The 18,456-nt window shown below is 35.1% G+C and overlaps 1 protein-coding gene across 1 annotated transcript; it reads left to right on the top strand.

The window, feature by feature from the left end:
• The first annotated feature begins 1,735 nt into the window (after positions 1-1,735).
• Positions 1,736-4,306, top strand: LOC143605565 (F-box protein PP2-A15-like). The gene is made up of 3 exons (XM_077081638.1): positions 1,736-2,075; positions 3,488-3,606; positions 3,691-4,306. The coding sequence occupies exons 1-3, from the start codon at positions 1,755-1,757 to the stop codon at positions 4,148-4,150; spliced, it is 900 nt and encodes a 299-aa protein (XP_076937753.1). The 5' UTR covers positions 1,736-1,754; the 3' UTR covers positions 4,151-4,306.
• Positions 4,307-18,456: the final 14,150 nt, after the last annotated feature.

Below are 18,456 nucleotides of genomic sequence, written 5' to 3'. Positions count from 1 at the left end.
TTATGTTTTTATTAATTCTTGACGCACAAATTACAGATACTCTAAAATCTAACCGTATCTTACTATCTTTATATTAAAACTCTAACTTAAAAATACAAGAAAACTTATTCTCAATTGGAAACCAAGTTTCCTTCCGATTTCCTACCATTTTTAAAATAATATACTTAACCGTTTAACCCCCTCAATTTACTTTCTCTATTATCCATTTCACGATTAACACTATTCAACCTGTACATTTAATGAGTATAGAGAGAGAGAGATGAGTCAAAGAATGAAAAAAAAGACGTGCCTTATTTTTTAATGGCCGAGAGAGATTATAAACATCACCAACTTTGATGATTTGGCCGACTTTTTTTTCTCCTTCTTTTTAGTGGTCAACAAATTATCTAAATAAGTACTTGCTACATTCATTATTTCAGGATATTCTTATTTTATAATATGAGAAAAACCCTCACTTAAAGGCCGATGTTTGTAAATGTTTGTCCGAAGACATGACAGTACGATGAGATAAAATATGTTTAATTTATGATATGTTCTCGAGTTCATTTCACTCAAGAAAGAAAAGAAAAAAGAATTATTTTCCTTTCTCTTTCCTTTCCTTTCTCTTTCTTTTCCTTACAATTCCTTCTAAATTGGAAGAAAATTTATCCATCTCATTTTACTCTTTTAAACACACTACTTTCTTTACTTTTTCTTTCCTTTCATTTATTATGTTAAATGAATCTCTGAAACACATCAAATTTATCTTTCTCTCCATAAAAAACTCAGGAACACACTTTATCTACTTTTTCCCTTCCTTTCATTTCTCCCCATAAGTGAAACTCGGAAAAACAGTGTTAAGGATCCAATTAGTCTCCCATCATCACCAGGTGTCGCCAAAACTAAATGTCGAAGGACATAAATCAAACCTCAATCACATGAAATACCAAGTCTCTTCTTTATCACTTCATCACCCGCTCATAGCTTTTACGTGACTTTTTATATTCTATTTTATAAATTTATTATTAATTATCTGATAGCAAATCTTTGATTACTAAAATTAGGGGTGAGCAAGATAAGGGTAGGACCCTTGAAACCCGGTTACCCGACTCTTAAACCCTTAATTAGACCCAAATAAATATTATGGGTCGGGTAAAGGGGTATTTAAATTTCACCTTAAAGGGTAAAAGAGTTTCAATGGTCCGACCCTTTTTCAAACCCTTGACCCTTTTACTCGATAGAAATACATCAGATTCACGATTAATCCGAAATTTATAAGAGGTTTGTATTTCATATATGATTCATCAAAAATTTCCCAACTACTAAGGAAAATAAAAATAAAGGACCATACTAATGAATGGAAACATATATAAAGAAATTACTGAATTGTTCTTTACAAGTAATTCGTGAATGTGAATATTGTTTGCATCAGTTCAAATGACTTATAAACTTTCGAAGTTAAACTTTATAATGTTATTAAATGAAAGTATAATTGTTTTAGGATTCTTAAATTAAAGTCATTTATGAGATATGCAATTAGTAATGCAGAAAATGAGATGTGATTAGTGTCTTAAAGGGTAAAGGGTTAGACCCTTATTTATACTCGACTCTTTTATTGGTTAGAGGACAGGGTCTCGGGTCCACATTTCTTTCTAGAAGGGTAAAAAGTCCGGATAAGATATCAGCACACAGAGTTTTGAACAGTCCTAACTAAAATAAATAAATCCACAACCGCCCAGGGGAAGGCTGTCACTCACACCTTTCACTCAAACCACATGGGAGCTTCATCATCTAACTTAACCGTAACCGGACTCCGACCATCCACCCGCACCGGACCATGTCTCGGCGACATGCCAGAGAGCTGCGTGGCTTGTATGTTCACCTACCTATCACCACCCGAGATATGTTCGCTAGCTCGCCTCAACCGTGCCTTCCGCGGCGCAGCTTCTTCGGACACCGTGTGGGAATCAAAGCTTCCGCATAATTATCGAGATCTGCTCGATCTAATAATGCCTCCCGAACGGTACCGAAATTTGTGTAAAAAAGACATATTTGCCCTTCTCTCTCGACCTGTCCCGTTTGATGATGGCAATAAGGCAAGCGGTTTATGTTTTAGTTTGAAATTTGAAATGTTAATTGGATTTAATTCAGTTACAGTTACTGTTTATAACCGACTGAAACCGTAGGTTTGGAACCGGTTTGTAAAATTCTCTAACAAAACCGGCTAACTGAACCGAAACTGACCAAAACCTGAACCAACCTTGTCAAGAAACAAATTTCAACCCGAACCAAAACCGATCATTAACTGTATTTGACTTTTGTTTACCAAATCGAATTGATTTTAAGTTTTAAACCAGTTTGTGCACCTCTATTGTAAACTAGGGGTGTAAACGAGCTAAATCAAGCCTGAGATTGACTAGGCTCGAGTTCAGCTCGTTTTGACTTACGGGAGCTCGAGCTCGGTGCGTGAGCTGTTTTTTCAAGCTCGGGCTTGGCTCGTTTGTTGTTTATAAATTACATAATATATGTTTTATTATAATTATTATTATTATTTGAGAAAAAACTTAAACGAAGGGGCGGATCTGGCATTGGGTGACGGGTAGCTTTGTGCCCACGCTACTCCTCAACTTTCTTTGCGAAATACGTTTTTAGTGAAAAAAAATTTTCTTCGTTTTATGTAATAGGCTTTCCTTGAAAATTTTTTTTTACCCCACGCTACTCCTCAGTTTTTCTTGCAATTCACCGTTTCTTAAACGAGTCTTAGCTCAGATTGAGCTCGTGTAGTACCTTAACTAAAGGAGGCAATCAGCCAAAGATCTGCTTTAGCTCATGTTGTACCTTAGACAAGCCAAAGCTCGGCTCGAGCTTGGCAAGGTGAAATTAATACATAGAAGTCCAAAAGTTGTAAAACTTAAAAGCACACAAGGTTCATTAAGGCTCAACAACCCTAAACGAGCTTCACATACAAGGGTAGAGGTCGGGCTTGATAGCTAAACAAGTTTATTTGAGGCTTGGCTCGAGCTTGAAAAGCTTTGTTTCGAGTTTTTTATTGATCCGAGCTCGAGTAGCTCGCAAACAGCTCAGCTCGTTTGCACCTCTATTGTAAGCCAGTAGTTTCTATGAAGATTTGCATGTTAGATGTCATCAGCACTGGTAAAATAAGAACTAATGAAGTTTTAAGAATTATAAAATTATATTTTAAGATAAAATATAACTGAAATCTTCTTATTTTTTACTAACTTTTAATATAATATTAGAATAAACTATAAATATATAATTATTAAAAAAACATTATTTTTAATACGAAAGAGACGTGCGAAAAAAATTCTAAACTTCACCAGAAGTTGACATGTGGCAACCCAAATTACTCATTTTTCATAAAAAGATATGATGGATTGTAATTCAGGTTAATTAAATCTAAAATTGGACTGAGTGCATCTATTGTTATGTGGATTGTGCTGCACTTGAATGCTTTCATGATGTGCTAATTGTAATGTGTGAACTGCAGGAAGTGTGGTTGGATATGGTAACCGGAAGAGTGTGTGTTTCAATCTCTGCAAAGGCAATGGCGATAACCGGAATCGAAGATCGAAGATACTGGAATTGGATTCATACTGAAGAATCTAGGTTTGAATCTTTTCATTTGATTTTGTACCATCATTTTTATTTAACTTGATGTACTAAATTACTAATTCTCTTACTGCTTTTCAGGTTTAACATTGCAGCCTATTTGCAGCAAATATGGTGGTTTGAAGCAGACGGTTCAGTCAAGTTCCCGTTTCCAGCAGATGTGTACACATTATCATTCAGGACACACCTAGGCAAATTCTCCAAACGTTTGGGAAGACGCGTTTGCAGTTTTGAAAACACTCATGGTTGGGACATTAAACCGGTAAGGTTTGAGTTGTCTACTTCAGGTGGTCAAGACTCGTGTGCTGAATGTTTTTTAGATGATTGTGATAAAGATGAAATAACTGGTAGTTATAAACGCGGTTATTGGGTCGAGTATAAAGTAGGGGAGTTCATTGTGAGTGCGTCGGATCCTGCTACTGAAATCAGGTTTTCTATGAAACAGATAGATTGCACACATTCTAAAGGCGGGATATATGTCGATAATGTGTCTATAATCCCGAGTGATCTTAAAAAGAGTAGGAGGATGTTGTTGAAGTAATCCCAAGTAAGAACATGTTGCGTAGTTTAAGGTTTTAGTAAAGAAATATAGCGCGGTTTGTTGATTGCGTTATTTAGGTACATTAGTAGTTGTGCTTAATGTATAAGGTCCGATGTACATTTGTAGTTGTGTTTAATCTATATGGTCCGATTTTGTTTCGGTCACTGGGCTGTTGAACTTTGCATCTTCCTTGTCCGTTTTTGTAATGTGGGTTGAGCCGCATTACAATCACTTCGGGTTGGTACGGGCCATTTATAATATCGGCTGAGTCGCAAACAATCATGAATAACTTAAACCAATTTGGCCTGTTTTTTAGCTAAGTTCGTGGATTTGATCGCAACACAACTACATATCGGTTATTTATAAGGAAATGAGTCGAAATTGTCATACTTGTGTAAATTCTTAGGTGTTATGTATTTCCAACTTAGGGGGTGTTTGGCTAAGTCTTTTGTTTTTGCTTTTTTGCTTTATTGCTTTAGGAGGGGTAAAATGTCCAAAATACCTCTCCAAAAGCTCCAAAAAGCTTTTTTGCTTTTTGGAGGGGCATTTTGGACATTTTACCCCTCCAAAAGCAAAAAAGCAAAAAGAAAAAGCTTAGCCAAACACCCCCTTAGTTTAAATATAATTGTAGATCGTGTGTTAGGCCATGGGGTTATACATTCATGCCCGTTAACTTCACCATTCACCCCATTTCATTGACTAAATTTACGCCCCTTAAACCAAGGAAATACTTTAACCCTTTTATTGACCTTAAAGCCCCCAAGGTTCAGCTCTCACCCCTCAACCGTCTCGCTCATTAACGTATTCCCCTCTTAACACCCTTAATGCCCCCAAGTGAGTGCCGTTTAACGCCCGCTAACATGCCAACTCATCTTTTACGCCCTGGACGAACTTTGAGAAAGAAGACATAAAGATACTTCTGAAATTTACAGTCACGTGTATAGTAAGGGGGTGTTTGGGATTCCTTATTTTACTTCCTTATAACTTTTCATTAAGTTAATAAGTTACAAAAGTATAACTTATGGAACTTTTCCTCTCATAATATAAACAATCCCAAACACCTTATTACTTCTCAAAAAGTTTATAAGTTATAAGTTGGTAAAAATAAGCAATCTCAAACGCCTCGTAAATAAAAATTTTATTGGGCCAAATATAGTAAAAAAGAGTCTTTGGGTCAAGCCCTACACAAATTAGATCCTAAAAATTTTTATTGGGCCAAGTTTTTTGGTACTGTCATAGTGTCATTTGGCGCAAATGGTGAAAGACACAAGTAGAAGTATGAAATTGTTATCACATTATGGCTATATAGCTAGAGGTGCAAAAAAAAAACTCGAATCTGGAATCGGACCTGAAAAAAAACTTGGAACAGGCTTTTTTAATACCCGAACTCGTACCCGACCCTACCCGTAAGGTACGGATAGGGTATGTATTTTGGCACTAAAACCCGAACCCAAACCGAACGCGATTTGTACCCGGTAATACCCGGAAACCCGAACCTGTTCCATGCCCGGAACCGGGTGTTTCAAATACCCGATGTATACCCGAAAAAATACCTTAAAAATACCCGAAAAATACACCTAAAAAGTGCAAACTTTTAAAAAAATCCAATCTATACCCGGAAAAATCCCGAAAAAACCACTAAATATGGTTTTTTCAATAACTCATAATAGGGTATTCAAATACCCAATTTTAGAATACCCGGTTCCATACCCGACCCGAACCCGATGCATAGGGTATGGTTTTTTGAAACAATACCCGACCCGATTATTACCAATACCCGGTCATACCCGAACCCGGTTTCATACCAAAACCCGGGTATTTAAAAAACCCGATTTGTGCACCTCTATATATAGCTATAACATGATTTATTCATAGGTTACATGTTACATACTTACATGTATGTATTGTAGTTTGTAAGCAGCCTATATCTATTTGAATTATGTAAATAATCACTTTTCAAATTAAGGCATTTTTATGGTACTTCTTAAAAATCTTTAATCGTGTAATTCAAAGGGAATACAAGGACGAGTCAGGTACTGCCCGACCGCCAGGGGGCAAGCTTTGAACAACTGGATTTAAAGATGTCGAAAATGATAATATTTGTACAAGTGTGTGCTCCTCACCACCTAGTTTGTAACAATGCTGGCTTATTCTCATGTATTTGGTGAAATTAAAATCATACGATTTAATCACAGATTTACGTATTCTGGTCCAAATATAGTACAAACAGGTAATGTCATCTACTTAAAACTAAAGAATAAAATGGCTCATAAATTGTAAGGGGTAATAAGTCATAATAAACAGTATTTGTTGCTTGGGTTTATAAGTAATGAACTATTTTGTGTGGAAATTGTAATATTAGATTTACTCTAATTTCAGTCAAAAGCATAAGCCAGTTGTCTCTTTTCCATTGGTTTTACAATCATGGTCAACTTCTTAGCTCAACATAAGGACACATATAGTGGACGATAAAAAATGAGACAATTTTTGGGCTGAACACCGCCCCCTTAGGTGATAAATGGGGCGATAGGGGTAGTTATTTTCATCGCGTGTGTTGTGTGTGTTTATTATTATATAAAAACCCACCATTTGCTGACGGGGCGTCACATGATGTGAATCGCCCCGTTTTGTAGCCCTTCTACTACACATAGCCTTAGGGCAAAGGAGTAAATGCATCCACTACGTGTCCGTGCTCACTCAGCCGCTACATCAAAGTTTCATAAAACCCAAAAACTCATATTTTTTCAACACTCCTTTGATTTTCATATTATCACCACTTTTTACATTTTTTTAAATATATTCATTTTTATACCAAATCAAATAATATTTATAAGAATGTACAACTTTTTATGAAATGAAATACTTTGTTAAAGGAAATAAAAATAGCGTAAAAATTCAAGGCATTATAGTTTGCAAGTAAAAACACTATAAATTTAGTTATTTAATACTAGATTTAAAATGATAAATAAACACATATACGAGCGACTATATATACAACATATTATAAATACTTTTGAAAAACATTTTAAAAAGTATGCTTCTTAGTTCTTATCACATTTCAAGGGAATATTATTCGTCACGCTCATCCTAGCGAATTTTCTTACTCCAAATCGTAATCCGAATTAGTATCGGGTACAGTTTGTTCATCCTATGCCACATATATCCTAAATTGTTTTAAGTTTGAATATTAATTTGGAAAACTAGTATTGCGTACACGCGTACCTTGTACAATCAATAAAGAAACTAACCGAAATTTCTACAACATTGTAAATTGTCGTCACCGAGGCATCGTGTGGGTTCCACACTAGTATACAACAAATTAGCACGTGTTTGGAGAATCAGCACGTGTTCATTCCATTTGCCTTCGACACTTTTGGATCCCTAGCTTCCGATGCGGTTCGCTTCTTGGAGCGGGTGCAGAAGGTGGTCCACAGTGACTCGCAGAGCCCGAGGAACCAAGGATTTATATTTAGTGGAATAGGCTTTGCGATTCAAAAGGGGATAGCGGCGCAGCTTGTTGTCCGCTTACCCATTATCCAGATGTAGCTCGGTTTGTGTTATATATAAATTAAAATTACTTTAGGTCCAACTTCATCACCTTAAGAGACGTGCCAAATGCACTTTCATGACCGATGCATTAGAGATGGTCTTATGATCTTATCCTTTTCACTGGGTTGCCAAAAACTCGTTTTTAGGGTTGTTTTAATCCCTTAAAACATAACGTACCCTAATACCCTTAGTTGTTTTGTTGTACTCAAGGGCGAAGCTTCATTGAGGCCCGGGGTGCCCCCCCCCCCCCCTGTTTTTTTTGCGCAGTAGTATAAATTTACTCGTTTTCGGCGAAAATTTTTATACATAGTGTAAGTTTAGCCTTTTTTCGGCCGAAAATTCGAGCCCGCCCCCCCTCGTTTGTGAAATTTCTTATACATTTTGAGCTCTCTCGGTGCCTCAGTCCAAACTTTGCCACGTTGTACTTTACTAGCTTTCAACTTATCAAACAGTAATATCAAGTTTTGACACTAAAAACAAAAATAAAAACATCTTAATATATGATGTCTCCAGAAGTAGATTAATCCATAATTTTATCTTCTTTCTCTCACACAACACATAATAAATGGAGAGGGGGTTGATGCCTTGATGTTGTGGGGTTAGAATCATAAATGAACGTACGACAATTATTGATACAAAAACTGCAGCCGAACCTGAAGAGATCGATATCCAAGATGGTAGAATATATACTTGGTCTATTTGGTGTTGGATCGATCAATAAATTCTGTCCTGCAAAGCTAGGTGTTCGGTCAGCGCAGCCTGCATCATTATAATCATCATCTTAAAGTTATAGTGAGAGAGCACTCTTCCTATATTTATGGAGTTCTAGCTACCGGCAAGTTAATAGCCCCAGTGGTGTGGTCCATGCATGCATGTGCTCCTAAATTTATGACAACTTCAATTCCTTTTATTATCTATCTAGTGTTAATTGAATTCTCAAGAATTGTGTTCTTCTGGTTTAATGGTAACCTGGTTGCTTCTTTTGGTAGAGGTTGACGATTCATGTCGACCAAGTCCCTAGATATTTGATGTAAGGCCCCGAACCCGATAGCCTTACTTTAGCGTCGGATTTACTCATAAACACAGTTCTTACAAATTAGAGTTCATTAAAACTTTCGCGGAATATAAAAACTTTCATGAAACGTTACAACAATCCAAAACTTGCCTTATTTAAACATTCTTGTCTTTCAAAATAAACGTCAATTACATTAAAACATCTTGAGTCTTTAAATGCCAGTCTCCTATTCGCCCACCATGTGCCCGCTCAAGCTAGTTGTCTCATTCTACTCACCTGCGTGCATACTAAAAGTCAGCCACGCTGAGTGAGTTCTAGTTAATCGGACGCCATACAATACATACACATACATACATATCCGAAGATACATATCCATACCTAACTAGTTACCCTTCTGTTCTACATACATACTTACTACCATACATACATACATATCTACAATCACTAACCTCAGTCTACCGAGAGTACGTTCATAGTCCGCCGTCTATACCTGTACTCAAGGTCGTGAACACGTAAAAGGTCCGCAGTCCTTACCTATGTTCACCATTTATGGTACGTGCAAGGTCCGCAGTCCTTCCCTATACCATCCTACATCCACAACACGTACAAGGTCCACAGTCCTTCCCTATGTTGCAACCTAAACCATAGCATGTACGAGGTCCGCAGTCCTCCCCTATGCTACCACAATACAAATACAGCACGTATAAGGTCCACAGTCCTTTCCTATGCTGATGCCTATCTATAATACGTATAAGGTCCGCAGTCCTTAACTACGTTGTCGTCTATTATCTATAACACGTATAAGGCCCACCATCCCTATCTACGTTTACATCTATCATCTACTTTACGTATAAGGCCCGCAGTCCTTAACTACGTTGTCGTCTATTATCTGTAACACGTATAAGGCCCACCGTCCCTATCTACGTTTACATCTATCATCTACATTACGTATAAGGCCCGCAGTCCTTAACTACACCATCACCAGCCGAGTCTATGTCCGACAAAAGCTAGAGGGATTTGCCATCCTAACTTACTATGTCGAACGTAGAACTCACATACCATTCGTGTACCTGTATACACATACTTCACATATACAATAATTACATTATAGCATAAGAACACTCTAGGCGTTCTTTACATCATTCATTTAACAACCATACCTCTTGTCGATACGTGCAATATCCGAAGATCGTTCACGCCCCGACAAGTATTCATTTGTAATGTTCATACATCTTCGATATATAATATTCGTACCTTTATTTTTGACCTGACAGTACGCGCAATATCCGAAGATCGTTCGCGTACCGACAAGCAATCATTCATATCCATCACATATATCACATATGGCATACACTTATCACTTAGGATAAATGTATTAACAACACATCGAGTATGCACACAGCCCCGAAAACATAACACATAAATGGGGCTAGAAACTCACATGAATCCTGTTACGCTCTCCGTTAATCGTTATTCCCTTCTTGAGCTGTGCACGGCTAACTGTATAATATTTACATGTATCAATTAACTACTACTCATATTGTATTTCTATCTTTATACAACCCACAACGAACGGGGGTCCGGAGGCAGCGCCCCTGGCAGCAGGGTCTAGGGGCGGCAGCCCTTAGCAGGGTCCAAGGGGCAGAGCCCCTGGCTGGGGTCGAGCTGCCAGGTCAGCTTGGAAAAATTTTATTTACATTAACTGTCTTAACACATTTTCCATTAGGTTTTTAATTTATTTTCTAATCGAACGTGACTTTAGGCGAAGTTAAACCTTAGGCGAAGTTAAACCTTAGGCGAACTTAGCTTTAGGCGAAGTTAAACCTTAGGCGAACTTAGCTTTAGGCGAAGTTAAACCTTAGGCGAACTTAGCTTTAGGCGAAGTTACCAGCTAGGCGAACTTGGCCGTAGGCGAAGTTAAGCTTTGAATGCGAAGTTACCAGTTTGCAGGCGAAGTTATCAGTTTGCAGGCGAAGTTGCCCAGTTCGCAGGCGAAGTTGCCCAGTTCAGCTACGGGTTTGGTTTTTATCAAGCATTTTGGCGATTTTAATACCCTTGTTATGGTTCGACATCACCCACTAACGTTCCCTAACCATTTCGTTCGTATATATATCCCGTATATACTATAAAGCTTGGATCTTTAAGCTTAAGGACATTCAATAAAACATAAACTTTAAAGGTCAAGAATATACCTTTTGTGCTCGTTTGGATCTCGTTTAACTTGTTTAATCACAACTAATCGTTTACTCTCTCTCGGATCTTGCTCGTTTCTCTCCCTCGGCCGCCGGCCGTATATGGCGGTGTGTGGTGTGTGTGTGTTTTGGAGTGTGTAGAGATTATGATGGAAATGAAATGAGGGTTTAGGGTTTTAGGTTGGTTTAGAGGATATTTATATCCCTTAAATCCCATGGACCTAAATCCCATTCTCATTTAACCCATCTCAATTAATCTAAATCCATGATCCGTTCTTTACTCGTATTAATTAATTAATAACGCGGAAATCACTAAACGTAACTTTCTTTATTCAACATTATAAATTTTAGGATGTTACATTTGAGTACTCCTCCCATATCAATACTAAGTTTCAGATATGCATACAAAGATTTTATAAACAAGTCTTTACTACTTAGTTCTAGATATATGTATATTAGTATATACAAATTTTATATTAAACAAGTCTATACTTTATAATGCACTGGAACATACAATTGTGACATCTACCTATACTATATACTATTAAAGCAACACAATTTTTCTACATGTCATTCATTTAGACTCTTTACATAGGCTATCAAGTGTACTCGTTTCATTTTTACAATTCTATTTTATAAATGATAAAATGAAAAATATGTCTGTCTTGCTTTTTAAAATGTTTGTGTCTTACAACTCAACTAAGATGAATTGATTTTAATATTCTATTTTCTTAGTTGGTATAGATTCGCAACCTTCTATTTTGATTTCTTTTGAAATACGAATACTAATTATTCTTACTAATCTGTGTATTTTAGAAAATTATTCATAAGATATGTTATTATGTATATTATTAAACTTAACTTTTTTTTAACTACCCATGTATCACACAGGCTTTATCCTAGTGTTGTTAATATTGTATATGTATTTTTCTTTCGCATATCTACGTTAATTATCTTCGGGTATTTTCTTTACTTTTCCTAGGAAATCATCAAATTTGTACATTTCAAGATACTAGTTGCCAAAGTGATACGAAAAATTTGTTCATATATATTAACACTAATATTTGAAATCTTGTAAGCTAGACAATTGTGTAAATACACTTAAAAGAAATGTGTTTTCATGTTTTTCTCTTCCAAAATTATTTGATGACTTATCTTGAGTTGATTTATGTTCGAGCAATTGTGTTGCCTTTTCTATTTTGTCATTTTTAATGGGAAGTTGGTACCATCTTGATGATGCACACACCAAAGTGCCGGTGACCAAATCAATTCTCGTTTTTCATGGGTGACCATTAAGGTTACTTCTTAAGTATTTGTAGGCCTTGAAATGCTATCAATCTAGCATGTAAAAACTAGGTTTGGATTTGTGTTCACATGACCATGGTAAGGTTTTATAAACCGTTAAATCAATCAAATCATTTTAACCTAAGCAAATCGGCAAATTTGGTTGATTCGATATTCAAACGTATCGATTAGATGGCTTAATGGTGTCCAGTTTGAAACAGTTGGAAACGAATGTTTAAAGTTTAAACCAAAATGGCCCCAACCTTTATTATTTATATATATATGTTTTATGTAGTAATGCAAAATAAGAACCATCTTAGTGTTTGGGAATTTTCAACACAAACTAATGCCTTTGAAAAAACAACTAATAATAAGTGGTTTAAACAGTCAATACCGAACCATTAAACTGTCAAAAAGCTAAAACTTAACATATCAGTTATCCATAGATGTCCTTCATGCATCAAAGCACAAGGACAGAAATGAAGTGTGGGATGCATTGGGGTCATATATCTATCTGGAAGCCAAGAGGGTTCAAAAGGCTCGCTTGCAGATATTTATAAGTGACTTGGAGATGATGAAGATGACTCTGAAGGAAATCCTTGATGAATTTGCAAGTTAAGTGGGTTGTAGTCGGAGTACAAGGGTCTCGGGTCTTCACTTGATGATGAGATAATGGTAATTAAGGAAATTATTGAACTCCATGGTGGAGTAATATCCATGGATGGTCGCTTCAATCGAGCAATACTCAAAAACGAAACGATGCCTTTGGAGAAGGGTTTATAGGTCGAATAAAGGCATACAAGGAACATATGAAAGCTGAAAGTTTAACTAAAGACACTCGTGAATTGTTGTTCACTCATAATGATGAATAAGTTAATCGATGATGTGATTGTTGCCATTTAAGAAGTTGTAATCGTGGAATGGGAAGGGTTATGACGGCATGTCTAGTTTGAGAGGTAATGAACAACTAGAACAAGGTGAAGGATGGGAGCCAAAAGGAGGGCGTGACGAGTCACAAGTCAAGTGTTGCCAATGCAAAGAGCTTGGACACTTTGCATATGAATACCCAAAGTCATAGGCTCAAAGCCGAAGCACAAGGAAGCAAATTACTTGGTTCAAGATGCAAATGATGATAAAATCCCACTAGGCAATAATCTAGGAACTCCACATTAGGATTAATTAAGGGGGTGATTGTTAGAATTAATCATAATGATGGTTCATATGTGAAGTACTTGGGCTGCTAGCTGCTAATTGTGAAATTGAGTCTTAGGTCGAACTTTATTTGATTAATGAGTCTTAGAGTGAGTGAGAGTTTTATTTGGTTTATTATTATTATTATCAAGCTTAGGCCAAGAAACATGTGATATATATGTAGCAGGTTAAATATTCCCAATCTTTAGGAATTAGGAATCAGAGTTATAGAAGGTTTGGTTTTGGGTCAAGTATGAAAAGGGGTTAATATATAGTATATATATATATATATATATATATATATATATATATATTTTATGTTACTGAAGTTTCTAACATACTTGAGTAACGAAATTAGCACAAAGGATCTTCGAAGAAGTTAAGACACACTCGTTCAACTAGATCATAATCGGGTCGAAGTAGAAGGATCTCGATTGGGAGATCTGGTACGGATCTCCTATATATAGAATGTTTCGGCGTTTGTTGGAAGTAATTCAGACTCCAAGTCACAAGTTGGTGAACTTGAGGGACCGATATTGACAAGTATGTCATAGTTGGTTATGTTTTATAATTATAGCAGGTTTCCTAATTGTATTATAATTAGAATAGGTAATGTCTTGACTAACAGGTTAGGTTAGTCTATAAACCAAGATATTGTTTGACATTATAGAGTGTGGTGGTGAAAGATGTAACTGAGTTAGGGCTCATCTAGAGACACACACGAGATGTAACCGAGTTAGGGTTCATCCAGAGTTAAACCGAGTTAGCGCGTTTGATGTAATCAATTTTTTGATTTAGATTTTCTTATTAAATAAACAAGAGTTATTTGTTTATATCATGTTTGATTATCGATCCTGGGACTTTAACGTTTTTGTTTCACATCGAGTATGTTTTTTGTGAGTCTTGTGTAGTGGATCAGTGGATGTAGCTTATTGTGTTGGTAATTTTTCTTATTTGAGTCTTTTCTTCGTTGGTTCTTGTATATATCCTTGTACCCTTTCAGCACCCTACTTATTTTTTTTAATTATTAATTCGTCGATAAGAAAAAGTAGCTGGTCATGGTATTCAAGAAAGTAGGTTTATTATTGAAAGTTTATGTGTTGTGGACATAAGACACGTATGAAAGTATTAGATTCTAGCAATTATTTTGGTCAAGATCATTAGCAACTTGTGTACTAATGTTTAGTGTACGCATTACTAGATTCAGCAAGATGTTAAATGCATAAATTGATTACTCAACTTATGCATTAACATTTCACTTACTTTATAAACATCTCACCATTTTTTGTCTTATCCGAATCTAACATATTGTTTTAGTAAGTCAAATGATACCAAAAGTACGTGCAATGAAAAAGGTAATACAATTTTAGTATAATGTGTACCTTGTGTAACAAAATTATAAAAGTTATGTATTCCTTTGAAGCCTTTCCTTGTCGTGAAACAGTTTGATCGCGATATTGACGCGGCTCAACCAACCATACAGTTAGATTCGAATTCGCTAAACTTGAATGGCGAGGTTGAACCGTAACAATATCTCGAGTCTAACATTGTATCATATGCCCTTAAGGGTGAGTAAGTTGTCATTATTGGATATATATATAGACTATATTATGAGCTATTAATATGTTTATATATAGGTTTCATTGTTTCAATGTTGCCTTTTGGACCATTTTAAATGATGGAAAAACACACCGCAAGAAATTAGTGTTATCTGATTGCACAAGAAACCTCTCGATGTTTTCTAAGATTTGCCGGCCTTTGCATTTAAAATATGACAATATTTGAACAAATGAGATTAAAAATATTAATATATGTGGTAAAAGTGATATAAAACGGTGTGTTGAAAGATAAATCCAATGGATAAAGTAAAAAAAAAAAAAAAAGATTTGTTAAAGCGTGTGGTAATGGATAACATCATTACAGGGGCGTTGTGTGTCATATGACGTCACGTCACCATAGGGGGTGTTATACACAAAATGTGTGTAGTGGATAACTCTCTTTCTAATCATCAGCCCATTATTATTTTATTATTATTAAAAATAAAACATAAAAACACACCCACCAATCATCACCCCCCCAATCAACAACCTTCACCAACATCGTTGTGTGGGAAGCGCCCCCAAACCCTCCAAGGCGCCCCTGGTCTGGGTGTGTGTGTGGTGGAGGTGGGGTAGGGGGTTTCAGCTTTTTAAGGAAGTTTTGGGTGAGAAAACGCTCCACTACACATGATCTTAGTGAGTTCTTTTTTTATGTAGAAGGATGGGCCATACGGCAATATTGGCTCCACCTTTATTAGTTGAAATAATTTATAGAAAACAATATACTTTTTATTACTAATGCAGCTTATTACATTTACCTAATTTGGGTTCAGTAAATGTACAAATAGCTCTTATCATACAAAGTGTATGGAGTTATTAGGAGGCAATGTGTGTCCTTGAGGCAAAGAGTAACTTTGTACGCGCCTTAAATACCCATAAAATAAATAATCATGCAACTTGTATGAAAATTACACACGTACATAATTACATAATTTACAAAAATAATTATGCTTTTTCATAATTACTCATGTCAATAATCACGAACGGTATACGCGTGGTATATCTGAGCTTTTTAAAAAAAATATTTTTTTAAAAAGATATAGCAATAGAATAATAGAATATTTAGATTACAGATAAACTGAATGCTCGATTCTATCATGTATTTTTTTTTTTTAAAAGAATGTTGCATAGAAAAAAGTTAAAAAGAATTTTAAAAGAGAGACGGAAATTGATGATAGGCTATACCATTTTACCCCTTCAAAGATTTCTTTTATAGAAAATTGATGAGTTGACATCCTCTCATGATATTAACAAATATATCTTAATCTAAAAGCACAAAATCTTTGTTACACATTTTGGAAAATATTACGGAATATTAGTGAAGTTTCAAAGGTGTTGCATGTAGATTAATCGTGCAATTTTTGCCCAAATTGGACCACTAAACCTTCAAGTCGAGTCTTATCGAATTTTTTGTGCGTTAAGAAAGCAATGAGGAGAAGATGTAGGATCGGGATTTGCAAGATATGTATTTATAATTTAAAAAAAGTTTAAAAATGTTAGATAAATTAAAAATAAAAAATAAAATTCACGTCACCACTCCACATAAACATAACAAAAATTAAGAAAATAAAATATGAAAGTTGAGTGACTTAATTGGAATATTTTTAAAACTTGATTACTATTATACAAAATTATCCTCCTTAAATGTTATACAAATAAAAAAACATTAAATATTAAAACTCAACTTAAATTCTATTATACTTATTAGGCTATAAATTCGTGTATTATTAAGAAAATATTAAATCTTGAGTAATAAAGATTTATAGAATGGAGAGTCAAGTGACTTTTTAGTTCATAAGGTTTGGTCATTTACGTAAGTTTAGTTCAAAAATTATTTTCTCTTACATATGGGCCCTGAGGTTTTAGATTTCTGCCATTTTCGTCCAAATCGCTAGCGCTGCCTATCTTATAACATTAAGTAATATTTGGATGTAACTATCAGTTGGGACCAAATCTTATGAACGATTTTATAGGATGAATATTTCATATATTTAATCATTTTAATATACCTTATTAAAAATAACTTATAAAATGACAATTTTACTCATGTTCCTACTAAAAGTATATAATTGCTTTTCACAACTAACCACTAATTTGCAATTGCCAAGTAATAAGTTTGTACCGGACTTACTTGCCGCTAATAATTTAAGTTACTAGTAACCACCGATCTTAGTTAAAACAGAAGATCATTTTTAATGCATTCTTTTACCAGCCATGCAAACCGACGCATTCCCAATGATACTTCAATAGACAAATATGAAAATTCATGACGATCGGGCAACACAACCTTCACAAGGGGTGTTACCCTGACCCCGCCAAGGTATCCCTTGAAACTCAACCTAAGAGCAGTAGATGACTCTTATTTATCGTAATCATTACAGTCTCGAATATGAGTGCACTATACACCTCGTAATTCATATGAATGTTTATTTCAATATCTCATTAGATTTGAAGTAAATCCAAATTACTAAACTGACATCATCCATACATTAAAATCACTAACACATTTCATTTCATCAAAGAAAAAAACTTCAATTTCTCCTTTTTCTTTTTAATTTAATTTCTAAAAAAGTTATAACGCTACCATGGGCAAATTTGGCAATTTGTCACCAAGCAAAAGAAAGTAAACGTCATATTTGTGTCCGACTTGTACTATGCTGCTTGTTTGTATATAACTCCCACGCCAAAATTAAATGGCTATGGTGTAAAAGCATGTGTATCATGACAATTGTAAATTTTTCCCTTGTGAAAAAGTAAATGTAATATTAAATTTATATACGTATAAAAAAGTTATGTAATATTAGATTTATGAAAAGATCCAATACGCGAACCCTGTTTTTCACGAATTGATCCATGAAATCTCATCCCAACATCTCGGAATCGTCAATACATATCCAATTAATCATTGGTTAACTGAAAAAAAACAGTTTTGGATCGTTAATCGATCAATTTTTTACTTTTTTCACGAAGACCGATTTTTGAGCGTTTTAGGTTTTTGGCTGAGCGTTTAAGTTTTTGTGAGCGTTTTCTGAGCGTTTTAGGCTTTTGCCTTTGTTTTTTGTCTTTGAGAGTCTCGCGTACCTCTCGTACGTTAAGACATTAGCGTACAGTATCTCTACCCTATTAGATTTATAGGGAAAAGTTAACGTACAAATGAAATTAACGTGCTAAAGGTGAGAATCAAGTATTACTTTATGATGTAATTACATAATTACTATACTTGTATATATAATTACTCTACTTGATTATCACGTTTAGCACGTTAATTTCATTTGTATTTGATTCAAACCCAAATTTATATACGTGTATGTAAACAATAAAAGGTACTTGTACAGTTCTATGTAAGATTTTTTTAATAACTAACATTTTTGTTTTTATACCTGAATATCGCATGTCCTAATCATAAGACTATGTGCAACTGTTGTTGCTAGACCATCCGTTATGGCTTAACTAGCAATGGCTAGTTAAAGTATCACG

This window comes from Bidens hawaiensis, unplaced genomic scaffold (assembly GCF_021521415.1).
Source record: "Bidens hawaiensis isolate Kalapana, Puna unplaced genomic scaffold, B.hawaiensis_p1.1 tig00002123_1, whole genome shotgun sequence".
Classification (NCBI taxonomy): domain Eukaryota; kingdom Viridiplantae; phylum Streptophyta; class Magnoliopsida; order Asterales; family Asteraceae; genus Bidens; species Bidens hawaiensis.
Note: the sequence above shows the minus strand (reverse complement) of the source record. Positions and strands in the feature narration are given on the sequence as shown.

Coding starts and splice junctions, on each gene's coding strand:
- LOC143605565 (XM_077081638.1), top strand. CDS start 1,755: ATGGGAGCTTCATCATCTAACTTAACCGTAACCGGACTCCGACCATCC. Junction 2,076..3,487: donor CGTTTGATGATGGCAATAAG/GCAAGCGGTTTA, acceptor TGTGAACTGCAG/GAAGTGTGGTTGGATATGGT. Junction 3,607..3,690: donor ATTCATACTGAAGAATCTAG/GTTTGAATCTTT, acceptor ACTGCTTTTCAG/GTTTAACATTGCAGCCTATT.